Genomic DNA, 16,770 nt, shown 5'->3' with positions numbered 1-16,770 from the left:
AAATAAGTAAAGAGCTATAAATAAATAGTAGAGCAGGAAGCTGGAATTGCAGGACGGACTTACAAAGTCTCGTAGAGTAATTCTCTCAACTTATATTCTTCATTGGCTTCATCGATTTCTTCCCAATTACCAATGAGATCATCTCCTCTAACCACACCAGGCAAGGTTCTGCCATTGGCACTTCTTTTCCAGATTTTTTTGGCTGATTCGTCGGTACCCAAATCACGGTATTCGAATTTGACGCTGTTTGCTTGGAGAATGGTGGCCAAGCGGTTGGTTCTTGGGATTATTTGCATTCCACCGGCGAAAGAGGTGAAGATGTAGACTGGCTGGCTTTCTAAATGTTTGCGGATTTCTTCTGGAGAAACGTCAAAGTCTAGGTCATCATCGGCGGCTTTGGTTTCGGGCTTAGCTTCTGCTGCGATCTCCTTGGTTTCATCCTTGGTCTCATCTTTTTCTTCTTTTGATTCATCTTTTGTTTCGATATCCTTGGATTCAATATCCTTAGATTTGGTATCCTTAGATTCGGTATCCTTAGATTCGGTATCCTTATATTCGGTATCCTTAGATTCGGTATCCTTAGATTCGGTATCCTTAGATTCGGTATCCTTAGATTCGGTATCCTTAGATTCGGTATCCTTAGATTCGGTATCCTTAGATTCGGTATCCTTAGATTCGGTATCCTTAGATTCGGTATCCTTAGATTCGGTATCCTTAGATTCGGTATCTTTAGCTTCAATATCCTTAGATTCGGTATCCTTAGCTTCAATATCTTTAGCTTCAATATCTTTAGCTTCAATATCCTTAGCTTCGGACTCCTTTCCGTCATCATTAGCTTCGGTATGAGCATCAACATTGGCCTTCTTTCCTTCACCTACGGTTGCTTCAGTTTCATCTTTTGTAACTTCAGGTTCTTTACTAGATACCTCTGATGGTTCAATGTCGGCAGCAGCAACTTGATCAGCCACGCCTTCGGTTTTATCGTTGACTTTAATTTCGTCGGCAGTAACAGTTTGGGAGTTGGAAATGGCCGGATCAGTCTCCTTTTGATCGCCTGGAGCAGAATCCACATTGACATCATCTTCCACTTTTTCTGGATCTTTAATCTCTTTTGATTCTTCTGGGGTACTTTCAGATTTGATATCTTTTGTAGACAAACTTGGTGCTTCTTCATCGAGTATCTGCTTTTCAGTTTCTTCAACCTTTGTTTCTGCAGGAACATCACTTACTTTTTCTGCATCAACCTCTTTGGATTGTGCATTCTCTTCCGTCTCTTTAAATTCCGGTTCATCTTTGAGTTCCTCAGATTCATCAACTTTTTTAGTGTCAGATTCATCAACTTTGTTGTCAGATTCATCATTTACTATAGCAGTTGAAGAAACTGCTTCAGCTGCTTCACCAGCAAGAGAATTCTTGGCAGCAAGTGGAACATCATTTTGATCCATTGGTAAATTTTTAGCATTAGTGTCATCAGTGGCATCTAAGCTTTCAGTTTTATTTCCAACTGATTTTTCCGATGGTTCTGTAGCTACAGGATCATCATTATTTTTTGTATCTTTGGATTCGATAGCGGTACCGGTTAACTCTTTTGAAACGTCAACTTCTTTCTTGTTTTTTTCTTCTTTCGAATTATCATTTTTTTCAGAGTTTTGCAAATCTTTTGAATCAACGGTATTTTGACCATCGTTAACCACTTTTTCAACCATGTTATCTAATCCGGTAATTCTTTCATAAGGGTCTTCTGAAATCAAAGCCCCTTCTTGAGCCAAATTGGTTGAATCAGCATCATTTTTTTCATGAATGATATTGTGTTGGTTAACCAAATCGTTTTTTTCTAATTGTTTTGGTTGTCTTGATTTTGATCTTGAGATTGAACGTAAATAATTAGTTGAACTTTCCGATCTAGTTGAATATAAATTATTTGAAGAATTTATATTGACATCCGGTCTATCAGCATTGAAATTCGTATAATCACCAGTGGTAACTAAGGAAGGATCTCTAGTTGACGAGACATCCGAATGGAAATCTTGAGAATCAGACGAAGCTTTTGCAGCTTCAGCGGCAGCAATTGACTCCCCCATTGTTGGTTTAGATTGTCTAGTTCTTCTATCTTCATCTTGTTCGACTTCTTCATTTGGAACTTCCAAATCAGCCGGCAATTCATAAGTAGAAGGTTCAATGTCATGAGTATTTTTATAAGAGTCCCCACGAGCCAAATGAGGATTTCTGGTTGAAGATCTTGAACGATCAGAGGATTTATCAATGAGAGACGACGATCTAGGGCCTCTTGATCTTGATCTAGAAGAAGGTCTTCTTTGTTCGGTATGCAAAGGTGCAACATGAGCAGGCTCGGGAGACCTTTTGAAAACCTCATTTGATTTTGAAATTTCCCGATCATTGGAAGTTGGCAACCGGTGGTGGTCGTGAGACTTGACATTATCTAATAGTTCTTGATGGTTACTGATTTGATTATCAAGTTGGTATTCAGATAAGTTGGGCGTGGAGTAGTCTTCTTGTTGATAAAAGCTATTACCTTGTTTTACCTCTTTTTCTTCATCTTTTGCTTCCTCTTTGACTTCCTTTTCATCTTTTGCTTCCTCTTTAACCTCCTTTTCATCTTTTGCTTCCTCTTTTACCTCCTTTTCATCTTTTGCTTCCTCATTAACCTCCTTTTCATCTTTTGCTTCCTCTTTCACCTCCTTTTCATCTTTTGCTTCCTCTTTCACCTCCTTTTCATCTTTTGCTTCCTCTTTCACCTCCTCGTCGTCCTTCCCTTGGAAATCGTTTGAATTGATCACCGCCTTCAAAGGAGAAGACTTTTCTGCTTCAGCTTGTTCCTTCTCCTTGACGTACCTAGCATCGTCCTTCACGTTACCGTCATCATCCAAGAACTTGGTGAAGTCCTCTTCGGACCCCAACAACGCCCCCTCGCTGATCAAATCATCCAAAGAACTCCCAATTGAACTATTCATCAACTTCTTCTTACTTGCACTCTTCTTCTTCTTGGGTTTGGTTTTACTGGGATGAATGTAGTTATTGTGCGCCGAATCGTCGGCGGACCTAATGGACGACCCAACAAGCGATGGGTCAGGCGATTGCTCGGCTCTTTCTAACTGCTCTTCGATATCCATGTCTAATACTAGCGGCTCCAATTGATTGAAGTTATCGATCAATTTACCACCTCATGGTGATCTCCGGGGGTTTTGGCTGTTTTTTTTTGGCCAAAGGGGACACCAAAGGCAACACCCGTACCTCTCGCCTACCTTTGATGCTCCCCCTCCGCTCCAGTCTCTGTCTCCTTACCAGCTTCATTCGTCAGATTTTGCTATTTTGAACAATTAGGCACTACTAAATGACGAAATAATTTAACCGTATTCAAAGGTAAATTAGCTTATAATAGATATTCTTTGTATTTTGTTAGGGTATTTAAATCTTGTTGTTAAATTGTTCAACCCTTCGTCTATAAGTTGCTCTGTCCATACCTACATACATACACCATACACCATACACTTGTATTATATATATATATATCATCTATCATATATATATCATCTATTATATATATATCATCTATTATATATATATATCTATTATATATATATCTATTGTATGCTTATCAAGCTTTATTTGGAATTCTGATTCACCGCACAATTTCATGCCAAAAAAGCAGTGAGAAAAAGAAAAGCTTTACTCACTAATCGGTAACCTCTTCATTTCATTTTCTTTTTATTAGTGTTTTCTTCTAATAGCTTCAACTAACAACATATACCGTTTTGTTGAGCTATACCTTTCCGTTGTTTCTTGGTCTGTCACTGTAACCAAGCTTTGCTGTTTGCACTCTGTACTTTCCTCATTGATCAGAAGACCTGACAAATACAAATAGAGTACACCCCAAAAAGAACGAAGAAAAAAAAAATTAACATCATACAAAAGATTGGAAATACAAATACATTTCTAAGACTGGAATATAATACAAGTTATTTGAAAGTAGTTCATGATGAGTTCCAAGACCGCTGCTGCCATTTTGTCACGACAATTTAAAGACTTGACCGATCCCAAAAAGGGGATTCCATCGTTCCATATCGAACTTGATGATGATAACATTTTCCTTTGGAATATTGGGATTATGGTATTGAATAAAGACTCGATGTATCATGGGGGTTATTTCAAAGGTCAAATGAGATTCCCATCGGATTTCCCCTTTGTTCCACCCACCTTCCGTTTCACCCCGGCAATTTACCACCCAAACGTTTACCGAGATGGTCGTTTATGTATTTCCATTTTACACCAGGGTGGAGACCCAACTTCGGATGAACCAGATTCAGAGACTTGGTCTCCTGCGCAAACCGTGGAGAGTGTTTTGATTTCAATCATTAGTCTTTTGGAAGACCCCAATGTTTCTTCGCCGGCCAATATCGATGCTTCGGTGGAATTACGTAAGAACCCAGAAGCTTATAAAAAGAAGGTTTTACAAGAAGTTGAACGGTCCAAAACCGACATTCCAGAGGATTTCGTGATGCCAGAACTGGAGTTGCATGCTTATGGCAATGGTGGTTCTGCTAATAAAGATTTGGAACAAGAACCAGTCGACGAAGACTTTTGGTACGATAGTGAAGAAGAAGAAAGCTACGATGAAGAAAGCTTAATGGACGATATCGAAGATGATGACGATGACGAAGAAGAAGAAGAAGAAGCTGATGACATGGTTGTTACAAAATAATATAGAAATGTGCATTTATCCTTTTAATTTTTTTTTGTTTTTTTTTGGTTTTTTGTCTCTCTCTGGTTTGTTATTATCTTATTCGTCATCGGTGAGTCCTAAGACTCATTACTAGCACAAGTTTATGATTTTTCCCTTCTTTATTTTAACGTCTTTTCATTTTCATTTACAGATACCTTCTTTTTGTTTTGCTATCTTTTTTATCTTTGGTTTGCTTTAACGTCATATACATAGTTATCACTAATTTCTGTTCTTTTGATCTTTATCTTTATATTACTACCACTACTTTTATTATTATTATTTAGTATTACTACAAATTGATCTCTTTATTCTTTTGGTATTCTTTTATTTCTCATACTTTTAATACCGATATAAATGATTTACCCATTGTAGTTCACCCTCGATACCCTTCTAATCCCTGACTCAACGCACTACATAAATTATCCAATCTTAATTTGGCTTCGGCATCTGAGAACATGCTATCGTAAAATATAACAACGTATAATCCCTCTTCCCTTTTATCTTCAATTTGTTCTTTATTTATGTAATTTTTCAATTCCAATTTCGAAATCACCACCTTCAAGTTCTCGTCTAGCTCCAATAACCCCCACTCGTCGTCGTTCTGCTGGCGCAACTGGTTAAGTGCCAATAATGAGTATATCTTCAAGTTGTCATTAGTTAAATGTTCTTTCTCTTGATTCGGTACTCTCACCGTACTTAATGGTAATCCGTTGCTCGAAAGAAGCGATATCGAGAGCGGCGACGTCCTGGAGTTGCTGCTGCCCAACCCTTGCGAAAGTACCTTGGATATGTGTCTCAGTTGAAGCATGCTTTGCTCTCTATAACCAGTATATACTCCCTGGGTTATCTGCTAGTCTTTTCTGATAGTGTTACTCCCAGGACCTTCTTTTCTTTGGTGCATGGGTGTTCTGGTCACGTGCGCGCGCCCTGGCAAATCGTTTCTTCATATAAACAAAACGCGTATTGGTAAATCTACTACGCTTTACTGGAAGAAAATTTTTTTGAAAGATACTATCAACCAGCACGATTTTGACTTCAAATAGCCTTCTGATTTCATATATACTTCAGAGTGTCCGTAACGTCTGGCCTGGTTCGTTGACTTAACTCTATTCCAGTTGCGAAATAGCTCCTTGTTGGTATTGCAAAGACTTTTTCGTTTATAGATTACCGCTGGATTTGTTGTTGTTTTTATTCAAGTAATTTGATAAATCATTTTCATAGCATGCAATACTCATTCCAATGGATTCAATGATTAGTAAGAAGAGACTGGGTCTCCAGGAATCCGTTGGACAACCATCAAATGGTGTGTCATCGTCGAATAATCGACTTCCGTTAAAAGAAACTAGTGGGAATATACCCTCTCCAACGTTTAAAAAAACAAAATTGAATAAAATTGATCATACTCAAGCTTCGTCTATTGCTTTGAATAAACCAAGCTTGCCACAGCCTAATAATAATCTTCATAATCATAACTTCAATCATAATCATACTCATAATAATAATAATAATAATAATAATAATAATAATAATAGATATCAAATTCGACTTCAGCATAATCAAAATGTCAATCAAACTTCTAATTCTGTTTCTCAGAATCAACATCATCAAGAAAAATCAACTTCCAATACTAAATCTACTAGATTGGTGGGTGAAGAATTACGCAATTGGCAAATATCATGGCGCAAAATCATGAAAGAATCTATCATCTATTTTGATAAACAAGGGTTCGATTCTACTAATCCAACTCAATATTCGGAAATGAAAAGAGCTTCTAAAGCTTTGAAAACAGTTGGTTGTACAATAAGTGAATTTTTCGATATAGAAGTTCGTATCATTATTAGTAGACGGCCTTTTAATCCTAAATTTGAATATCCAAGTGCAGACGTTTTTGCAAAAGCAGTTCATCATAAAATTAAAGTATGGGATTATGATAAAGTATTCCGTTTTTTGAAAAATTTAGGTGCTAATGATTCTCCAATTTCAAATTCAAAGGGTAATTTATCAAATTTATTACACGAAGAAAAAGTTTTTGGTTCTACTGATCGTGATCCAAATGCAAGAAGAGATGATCTTCATTATCTTGATAAGAATTATTTGTACGTTTACGATTTATCTCAAAATGTTAGACCTATTGCAATTAGAGAATGGTCAAATGATAGTTATCCTATGATTCAAAATACTTTGGATGGTAAATGTCCCTTTATTCCTGATCCTTCAGAAAATTCTGACCGTAAAAAATTACGTAGGTTACAGAAATTTAGTGCCACTAAAGAGTACCGTGATTTATTGAAAAAAGTTACCACCGATATAATGAATCATGCAAAAGAAGGTATTCAACTTGATTCGTCTGGTTTTACGGGTACCAGTACTAGTACTGACAGAATTGAGGATAAAGATGATTATCAAAAACCTAAAGATTCAGATGTATTCAATGAAGAAACTAAAGCTCACGATACTATTTCAACCTCCAAATATGATTTCAAAGCTCCTCCTGCTCCCTTAATTCGTAATTCGTCATGTGTTCAACCATTTCAGCATTCAAACTACAATTCAAATCTGAATTCAAATTCAAAGTATTATGAAGTTGCTGCATCCGGTTATAATGGTGCATCTAATGCAGTCCAATGCTCTATGGATTCTACTCTTAATAGTAATGCAGCTGCTCAACAGCAAGGTAATGGATTAGGTCCAATGGTATCTGCCGTCCCTTCTAAAAATATCAATAATTTGAAGAGACGTATCTTTGTCAAAAAACAAAAACAAAAACCAGAAAGTTCCAGATCTCATCATCATAATCAAGATCGTGATTTAAATCCGGGTTACTGTGAAAATTGTCGTATCAAATATGATCATTTTGATGACCATATTGTTTCCAATAGACACCGTAATTTTGCTTGTGATGACCGTAACTTCAGAGATATCGACTCGTTGGTTCTTCGTTTGAATGATAGTAAAAGACGAGGAATGGTTACATCAAATGGGGATTATAGTTATTCTAATTAAAATAATGATCTACTCAAATTTATTCTAATGATTCAAATTTAAAATAAAAATAAGCTTTTTTCATCATTCACGTCCGTCAAGTCCTTTTCAATTTTTTTGCTTTCTCTTTATTTTCATTCATATCACGTTTATATAGATATGTATATATATATATGTCTTTATGTATTTATCTATAATTTCAAATTTTTAGCATTATAACTTCATTACCTTTTACTTACTCCAACTTTTGCACCAAAAAAATTGGCTGCGCACAAAAAAGTTACATTTTGATCAAAAAAAAATTTTACTGTACTTAGTGCCCAATAGATTCGCTTTCCAAGCTTGGGTATTTCATAATCAGTTAACAATGATAGGAAGGAGCTCCAGGTGCATTCCTCTGTACTGCCAGAGTCTTTATAAAGGATGTACTTTCAACCCGGGCAACTTACATTGTACTAAAAGAGCATATAGTGATTTTTTGAAAAATTTACCCAGAGTAGGTGGTGGTATTTCTAAATTCAAGAAGGAAGTCCCTACTCAGCAAAAAGCTAAACCTCTGACTCCCGTGGCTCAGAATGCACAGCTGTCTTCGAAGATGCAAAACAATCGTTTCGCTCAACAATTTGCTAAACCAGAATCCAATAGCCCAGGAAAAAGACCTTTTCATGACAGACGACAACAACAACAACAGACCCAGGATAAGAACGGGTCGAATAAAAACAAGGCTACATTACAAAACCCTAGATCGAATAAAAATGCAGAATCTCGACCCTCCTCGAATAACATAGCAAAATCCAGAACGAGCCAAAACGCAGAATCTCGTCCTTTCACAAATAATAGACCTGATCATTCAACTAAAAGCAATACTAAATCTTTCAAACCTCCAATTAATCATAGAAAAGACAAGAAGGTAAGACTTGAAAAAATTCAAATTCAAATTCCAACATTCATAACAGTTTCTAATCTTGCTTCTATCCTAAGAATCCCCTTGAATGAATTCATAAAGAAACTAGAGTCTTTGGGGTTTGAAGGAATGACCCACAATTATATTCTTGATAAAGAAAATGCATCTTTAATTGCGGATGAATTCGGTTTTGAAATCACAATGAATGATGACGCCGGTCTTGATTTATTCCCAGCACCTGAAGATTCATCGAAATTGAAACCAAGGCCTCCAGTGGTAACTATCATGGGGCATGTGGATCATGGTAAAACTACCATTTTAGACTATTTGAGGAAATCTTCCATTGTGAATCAAGAACATGGAGGTATCACTCAGCATATTGGTGCTTTTTCAGTCACCACACCAATATCGAAGAAGAACATTACTTTCTTGGATACACCAGGACATGCTGCATTTTTGAAAATGAGAGAAAGAGGAGCAATTATTACCGACATTGTCATTTTAGTGGTCGCAGCCGATGATTCAGTTATGCCTCAAACTCTTGAGGCAATCAAGCATGCCAAAAAATCAGGAGTCCCAATTATTGTGGCCATTAATAAGTGTGATAAACAAGGTGTTAATGTTGACAAGGTCTTGAGTGATCTCGCTCGTTATGAAATCGATATTGAAGACTATGGTGGTGAAACTCAAACCGTGAGGGTATCAGGTAAAACTGGTATGAATATGGATAAATTGGAAGAAGCTGTGATCACTTTAAGTGAGTTAAGTGAATTTCAGGCCGAGCCTCAAGGAATACCTGCTGAAGGTTGGGTTATCGAATCTCAAGTTGAGAAAGGTATGGGAAACATATCAACCATTTTAGTTCGTAGAGGTACTATAAAAGTTGGTAGCTTTTTGGTTGCTGGTAAAACATATTGTAAAGTTAGGGGTATGAAGGACGAGAATGGTAAAATGGTGAAAACAGCTGGTCCGTCGACTCCTGTCAGAATCTGGGGATGGAAAGACTTACCAGAAGCTGGTGATCAAATATTGGAGGCTAAGAACGAAAAGGTTGCTAAAAAAGTGATTGAAAATAGAATTACTCGTGAAAAACAAATACAAGCTGGGCAAGATATTGAAATAATCAACGCCAAGAGACAAGAAGAAATCAAGGAATTACAAAGACAAGAGAAATTGAATGAGTTGAAATTAGCAGGTATCAATGTCGAAGAATTACCAACAGAAAGTACGGAAACAAAATGTACTCAAGTTAAATATATTATTAAATCCGATGTCTTTGGTTCTGCTGAAGCTATCAAAGAAAGTGTTGATGGTCTAGGAAATGATGAAGTTAAGGCATTGGTTATTTCGCATGGTGCTGGATTACCAACTGATTCAGATATAGACACTGCTAAGGCCTTGGATGCAAAAATCGTTTGCTTCAATATTAAAACTCCAAAACAGATAAGCTTCAAAGCTGAAAGGTTAGGAGTTTCAATTGCTGAACATAACATTATTTATAGATTGATCGAAGAAATAACTGAAGAGCTTACATCAAAATTGAAACCCCATATTGAAATAAAGACAGTTGCAGAGATTGATATAAAAGGTGTATTCGTTATTATGGGTAAGAACAAGAGTAAATCTAAAATTGCCGGCTGTAAAGTTAACAATGGTAATCTTAAGAGATCTTCAAATATAAGAGTTATTAGAAATGACGAAGTTATTTATACTGGTACTCTTTCATCATTGAAACATGCTAAAGATGATATAAATGAGGCCAAAAAGGGTACTGAGTGTGGTTTAGCCTTCGAAAGGTGGGATAAGTTTGAAGAGGGTGATAAGATTGAAGTATTCGAAGAAGTAAAACATCAAAGGTATTTGTAGAACTGGAGGACGTTCTAACAAACTTGTATAAATTGTCTTCATAAATTGTATATAGCAAAATAAAAACCCGTACATGTATATATTTAGGAAGTTGTGATGAGTGTAAAACTGAAAAAAAAAAAAAAAAAAAAAACTTGAGAATAAAAAATTTCATACAAGCAGAAGATTTGTCAATTAGCCAAAGTCAGAATGTCATCCTCACATGATGAATACTCTTCGGATGAAGAAGATTTGTTTGATGAAAATGAAAAAACTGATGTCTACTTGGGTTTCGTAGACGACGTTATAGAAAGCGATGAAGACGATGAAGAAAGTCAACCGACCATTGAAGATACATTCATTGGATCTAAACCAATCTGGTTGCATCCAGACTCTCAGCCCGATCCAGCTAGTTTAACTTGCGACAATTGTGATAAGAAAATGGCTCTTTTAATGCAAGCATTTGCTCCAATTGACGGGAAATTGTACGATCGAGTCATTTACATATTTGCCTGTAAAAATACTGGACAGTGTTCTAAGAAGAAAGGCTCTGTTAAATGTATAAGAGGAATTAATAAGGATCCTAAAAAAATTGCTCAAATAAAAGCTGAACAAGAGGAAGAAGTTCGAAAGCAACTTGATGAAAAATTAAAGATTGACAATCAAAAAAAATTAAATATTGAATTGACAAAAGACTTGTTCAATAATTCGAATTCAGGCAGTGGTAATCCCTTCGGTAGTAATCCATTTGGATCTTCTTCGTCCAATCCATTTGAAAATAAAAGTAGTCCCTTTACTGCTCCTGCAAAATCAAATGATGAAGAAAGTAAAAAAGAAGATAAGAAGACAAATGATAAAAAAACTTATGCACAAGCAAGTGCCCTCAAGGCAGATAATAAAGTGAGCAAGATTAAAAGTAAAGACCCAATAACTTTACCATCTTATCAAGGGTATTTTATCTACGTTGATCAAGAGAAGTTTAAAAAAGTCACTTTGGAACCAGAATTAGAAAAATATAAACATTTAGTTGAAGAAATGGAAATGGATGAAGGTTCAAGTTCGGATAAAAAAGGTCGTTCATCTTCAGTATCTTCTTCGTCTTCGGCCACTTTGAATCCACAGGCCAAAAAAATTTCTAATATGTTGGATGATAAGTACTTTGAAAATTTTACAAACGTTGTCAAACACAATCCTTCGCAAATTCTTCGATACGACTTGGGAGGTAAACCATTACTTTATAATGGTAAAGACGAAGTTGCCAAAAAATTCATCATAGAAGAAGGTAAAGACTTTAATGTTCCTAATCCTGGATACAATCCATCATCCAAGAGACAATTCGAATTACAATTAATGCCACAAACTATTATGAATTTAGAACAACTTGAAGATTCCAATAACATAGCGATCAATGATATCTTGAATGGTATGTCATGGGGGACCATCATTGTTTGTACTGATATCGAAGATTACATACCCGAAGAAAATTTCGATGAAAATCACGTTGGCTACATTGAAGACTGGTGTGGAGTCCAATGGGAAGAAAGTGTGTAGTTTAGTGTATATAGAGAAATTTAGGTTGCAAATAATTGATACTTACTCAGGTTTTTTCATGCAAGGAACCTCAATGTTGTAAGTTGGAAAGTATTCTGTACCACTACGACCGGTTCCAGAACTGGACAACTAAGAAATACAATTTTAGGCTACATATCTCGAGTTAAAACTTTGTCTTTGCCTTGTCTGCTCATTACGTGACAATAGGCAACAATAGAGTATTAGGAATTTCAAATCGAAAAACAAAAAAAATAAAAGACAGTCTACTTTATAATGAAATTTTTGTAAGACTAATTCTAGAATAAATAGTCAGCGTGAAGAATAGTACAAATATCAAAGATAAGACTTGTAAGTTAGCCCTGATTCGGATCAATTATCAAAAATAGAATTTTGCAAGCCCTTGTTACCTTTCCTATTGTTGGCAGTGAAACGTGTAAGTCCCTAGATATATCTGTACTGAGCCTATTTTCATTCCCTCGTCGTCTGGACGAGCTTATTACTTGTCAACACGAATTGACACTAATTGGGAGTACAAAATTCTATCAGAGATCCATGCTGCCCAATCTATACAGATTAGCTTGTGGATCGTTGAAGCAAGGACACTATTATGAAACTTAAATTCAATTTCATTTGCTTCTTTGCTGCCTTGCTGTCTTTGCCAAAAAAAAAAAAATGGAAAAAAGGAAATGCAGCACTTTTCCTCTACGCTAAAAAAAAAAAATGAGTTTTTTTGCAAGCTTAAATTGAAGCTTAACTATGCCCCAAACTGTAAGCGATAAGTGTTGCAATATCGGCAGGAATACAAATAGCTTAAGATAAAGGGAAAAAAAGCAAACTGGCGGCTTATTTATGAAACTGCAAATTATTTACGCATCTTTCTAAAGATAATAATGTACTTTAGCTAATTTTTATTTTTCGTTTTCTTTTTTAGACCTATTTAGTTTGACTATTTTACTAACGATTCCGTGACATTTGTATTGATACGTTTTCTGATTCCATTCTTTGCTGTTGTTCTTTGTTTGACTCATTTCTTTTACTCCCAGGGAAGAAAAACCGTGTTGAAAAATCAAAGCATCATCACCACTCTTTTTGCTTCCAGACAGACTACATCTGGTACGTGAGAGATAGTTGGGAAAATGTCTTCTATAAAAAGTGGTGGTTCATCTGATGACGATGATGATGCATCCAGTGTCAATCACAGAACAAACATTAATTTACCCAAGATAGATTTATCATATGTTAGACAGCAAAATGCTAAGGACTCTTCACCTCATCCCATTACCAAAGTTGGGAAAAACTTGATTAGAAAGCCATCAAATAAATCACTAGCACGTTCGGATTCAAAATCTTCAATCAAAGCGGCCGCAATACTGGAACTTCCTCGAAAGCTTTCGTCGGGTACTTTAGGCGAAGTAAGAGACAGTATCGATTTAAGTAATGACTATTCTCTACCAACTTTCAGATTTGACGCTTGCGAAGCTGATGTCAGGAATCGTCTGTTTGATGCCTTTGATAATGATCCTGCTGATGATTTTTCTGATGAAAGTGACTTTGATGAACCCACTCACCATCGTCAAGGTCCTCAAGCCTTTGACACCGATAGCTCTGACGAGTCTGATCAAAATGAAGACGATGACCCAGTAAGGCTATCCCAACTGACTGATAGCCAACTATCAAATTTCAAACCACCAACTGAACGCTCTATTTCGAATGTAGAATCAAATTCTTCTAAAAGTACCAGACTGTCCTTGAGGCAATCCATAGGCAGTCGATTTTTTAACTTCCATAAAAATATCCAGGAGAAGAATAATCCATTTGCAAATGACGAAATAAAAAGCAGCCAGGCTTCAGTCACTGATTCCCAATCTTCATTTGATAAACCAGAATCCATAGATGGCCATCTTAAGAAAATTTGGAAAAAATTAAGTTTGGCAGAGCCCAGTAAAATTGATGATATTTACGATAAGCATGATCGTAACTCTGCTCATTCAGATGGTTTTATTGGGAAAGTTTTAAACTATAGTACTGGTACAAGCGGTGGTCTCACGCCGGGTGCAAGTAATAGAAATTCAAGGGCGAAACCTCTAGATGAAGAACAAGTAGTAGGTGGTGCCATGGATAGCCCCGATAGTATTGAAATGAAAAAATTGGATTTTTCTTCTTACAATAAAGAAGCTCAAAGCATGATTTTAAGTCATATACCAGAAGCTGCAGATTTCTTCAAAAACCCAAAGAACTTAGACTACCTCAATGATCATAGTTTACCGGTGCTGCCAATTCTGCCAACCCTGCCAGCACTGGCTAATTCCACTTCGTTTTTCATTGAAAAGGACAATAACTCTGACCAAAACCAAAATGATTCAGTTTCTTCGAAAAATAACTCATTTGATAATAATGTAAGAAATATGAACCTTCAAAATTTAGATGATTCGGATGAAGAAACAAAGTTACCTCAGTTTAAAGCTGGTGTCTTATCTTCAATTTTAAAGCTATACCAAACTCAAGGACAAGCATTTCCTCAACAGCAAAGTCGACCTTTAATGGATAAACTGCCGGCGGAAAGTAGTAGAACATCGATCAACGACAACTTGAGTACTCTTGGACCTACAAGCCCAACTAGTCCAGTCGATATTACGAAATTGAATACTACATTTAATAGTAATATATCAGATACTTCTTTTTCACCCAATACTAATAGAGAATCGACTTCAAGTGCCGAGTTAGAAAAAGAACCTACGCAGGAAGGATTACCTTCATTTTTGAATGCCAAACCAAAATTACCGCCAAAGAAAAAGCTTCCAAAGATATCTTCCAAGATCAAATCCCGTAAAAAAGAACAAGCCAGACAATTGCGTATCACGGTTCATATTGCTGATATCCTTCAAAGACAAAGATTTATTTTAAGAATGTGTAAAGCATTAATGAAATATGGGGCACCAACTCATCGTTTAGAGGAATATATGGTAATGACTAGTAAAGTTTTAGAAATAGATGGTCAGTTTATCTATTTTCCCGGTTGTATGATTGTTGCCTTTTCGGATGCATCAACTAGAACTTCAGAAATACATTTAGTCAAATGTAATCAGGGGGTTAATTTATCCAAACTTGCAGATACTCATGCCATTTACAAAAGGGTTATTCATGATCTTGTTAGTGTTGAACAAGCTGCTGGTGACTTGGAAGAATTATTAAGAAGAAAAAACAGATTCAATCCCTGGATCTGTGTATTTTTATACGGGTTAGGATCAGCATCCGTATCACCCTTTGCATTTAGCGGTAATTGGATGGATGTTCCAATTTCCTTTGGTTTGGGACTTTGCATTGGATATCTCCAGTATATTATATCTTCAATCTCTAATCTTTATTCGTCAGTGTTTGAAGTTAGTGCTTCAATTGTTGTTTCATTTGTGGCACGAGCTATTGGTTCCATTAGAGGAGGTGAACTTTTCTGTTTTGGTGCAATTGCTCAGGGATCCTTAGCATTAATATTGCCGGGTTATATTATTCTTTGTGGATCTTTAGAATTGCAATCAAGAAACTTGGTTGCGGGTTCAGTAAGAATGTTCTATGCTATTATTTATTCTTTATTTTTGGGATTTGGTATTACATTGGGATCTGCTTTATATGGTTGGGTTGATAAAGACGGCACTAATCAGGCGAAGTGCAGCCCTGGACATAATATTGATGATAAATGGAGAATTTTATTTATTCCACTTTTCTCTGTTTGTTTAGGACTTATAAATCAAGCAAGATTCACTCAACTCCCAGCCATGGTTTTCATCTCCTGTATTGGATACCTTGTAAACTATTTTGCCGGTAAACATTTTAATGATGTAACTGAATTTTCTGCAGCCATAGGATCATTTGTGATTGGTATCTTGGGTAATATGTACTCCAGAATAGGAAAAGGAATGGCTGTAAGTGTGATGCTACCAGGAATATTCCTCCAGGTTCCTTCGGGGATAGCTAGTCAAAGCACATTGTTGTCTGGAGTCAATACTGCAAACGAAATAACCAACTCTACTTCTTCAGGCCATCATCAAGAAAGTCAAATTACATCTTTAAGTTTTGGTGCTTCAATGGTGGAAGTATCAATCGGAATAACGGTGGGTGTTTTCGCAGCTGCTTTAGTTCTGTATCCATTTGGTAAAAAAAGAACTGGATTATTCACCTTATAGTTTAATTTTATTTATGTGTATATGTCTAGAAATCTAATAATTAATTTCTTCTTAGTATTTTTGGTATCCCTGATAGTAAAAATAGGAAAAATTAACTTTTTGCAGCAATGTATAAAGGAGCAGCAAGGTTCTTTTTTTTTGCTTTTCAGCCTTGAAAAGTTCTGGAATTCCACAAGGGTCTTATGAAACAATCATGGCCTACTATCTAAGGACTTAGAGGCTAAGGATTATGGATGTGGCCTTGGGTCACAGATAGCTGGAGTTGGTTGGTCCATTCCGTTTTCCTAATCTGATAATTTTTAGCGTATTTCCCCTGGTTTTGGCAGATCGGCATTTGTCGCGCGATTAGCCGTGCTCCACTTCTCATCTTCAAACCATTACAAGAGATATCGTAGTATATACCAAAAAGGCAATGACGGTCTGCTGAGGTGGGCCGTACTCCTAATAGAAGCCAATAGATATAGGAGATCGAGTATACCAGCCGGAAAAACATAAGCAAAGATAAAAAAAAAAAAAAAAAAAAAACTGGAAGGATTTAGTGAAAAAATTCACTTCGGTATTTTTGTGCT

At 36.2% G+C, this 16,770-nt stretch overlaps 7 protein-coding genes across 7 annotated transcripts; 5 read left to right on the top strand and 2 right to left on the bottom strand.

Annotated features, from left to right (window-relative positions):
• Window positions 1–59: 59 nt before the first annotated feature.
• HYPBUDRAFT_155891 (uncharacterized protein) lies at window positions 60–3,131 on the bottom strand (the record flags this gene model as incomplete). Its single annotated transcript, XM_020222156.1, has 1 exon — window positions 60–3,131. The coding sequence occupies one exon, from the start codon at window positions 3,129–3,131 to the stop codon at window positions 60–62; it is 3,072 nt and encodes a 1,023-aa protein (XP_020077928.1).
• Window positions 3,132–3,620: 489 nt separating this feature from the next.
• CDC34 (SCF E2 ubiquitin-protein ligase catalytic subunit) lies at window positions 3,621–4,886 on the top strand. Its single transcript, XM_020220861.1, has one exon. It carries the CDS (start codon window positions 3,995–3,997, stop codon window positions 4,718–4,720), a length of 726 nt encoding a protein of 241 aa, XP_020077927.1. The 5' UTR covers window positions 3,621–3,994; the 3' UTR covers window positions 4,721–4,886.
• Window positions 4,887–4,967: 81 nt separating this feature from the next.
• HYPBUDRAFT_152151 (uncharacterized protein) lies at window positions 4,968–5,590 on the bottom strand. The gene has a single exon (XM_020220860.1). It carries the CDS (start codon window positions 5,547–5,549, stop codon window positions 5,115–5,117), a length of 435 nt encoding a protein of 144 aa, XP_020077926.1. The 5' UTR covers window positions 5,550–5,590; the 3' UTR covers window positions 4,968–5,114.
• A 177-nt stretch (window positions 5,591–5,767) lies between these two features.
• On the top strand, window positions 5,768–7,747 carry DBF4 (protein serine/threonine kinase activating protein; the record flags this gene model as incomplete). Its single annotated transcript, XM_020219243.1, has 2 exons — window positions 5,768–6,153; window positions 6,274–7,747. The coding sequence occupies exons 1-2, from the start codon at window positions 5,981–5,983 to the stop codon at window positions 7,742–7,744; spliced, it is 1,644 nt and encodes a 547-aa protein (XP_020077925.1). The 5' UTR covers window positions 5,768–5,980.
• Window positions 7,748–8,053: 306 nt separating this feature from the next.
• On the top strand, window positions 8,054–10,564 carry IFM1 (translation initiation factor 2). The gene has a single exon (XM_020220859.1). It carries the CDS (start codon window positions 8,091–8,093, stop codon window positions 10,491–10,493), a length of 2,403 nt encoding a protein of 800 aa, XP_020077924.1. The 5' UTR covers window positions 8,054–8,090; the 3' UTR covers window positions 10,494–10,564.
• A 118-nt stretch (window positions 10,565–10,682) lies between these two features.
• HYPBUDRAFT_104684 (uncharacterized protein) lies at window positions 10,683–12,023 on the top strand (the record flags this gene model as incomplete). The annotated part of the gene is made up of 1 exon (XM_020218364.1): window positions 10,683–12,023. The coding sequence occupies one exon, from the start codon at window positions 10,683–10,685 to the stop codon at window positions 12,021–12,023; it is 1,341 nt and encodes a 446-aa protein (XP_020077923.1).
• Window positions 12,024–13,159: 1,136 nt separating this feature from the next.
• Window positions 13,160–16,654, top strand: HYPBUDRAFT_160684 (pheromone-regulated protein; the record flags this gene model as incomplete). Its single annotated transcript, XM_020222501.1, has 3 exons — window positions 13,160–13,757; window positions 13,917–14,282; window positions 14,319–16,654. 3 exons carry the CDS (start codon window positions 13,160–13,162, stop codon window positions 16,199–16,201), a joined length of 2,847 nt encoding a protein of 948 aa, XP_020077922.1. The 3' UTR covers window positions 16,202–16,654.
• Between the last annotated feature and the right edge of the window lie 116 nt (window positions 16,655–16,770).

The sequence above is a fragment of the Hyphopichia burtonii genome (genome assembly GCF_001661395.1).
Source record: "Hyphopichia burtonii NRRL Y-1933 unplaced genomic scaffold HYPBUscaffold_2, whole genome shotgun sequence".
In the NCBI taxonomy this organism is placed as follows: domain Eukaryota; kingdom Fungi; phylum Ascomycota; class Pichiomycetes; order Serinales; family Debaryomycetaceae; genus Hyphopichia; species Hyphopichia burtonii.
Note: the sequence above shows the minus strand (reverse complement) of the source record. Positions and strands in the feature narration are given on the sequence as shown.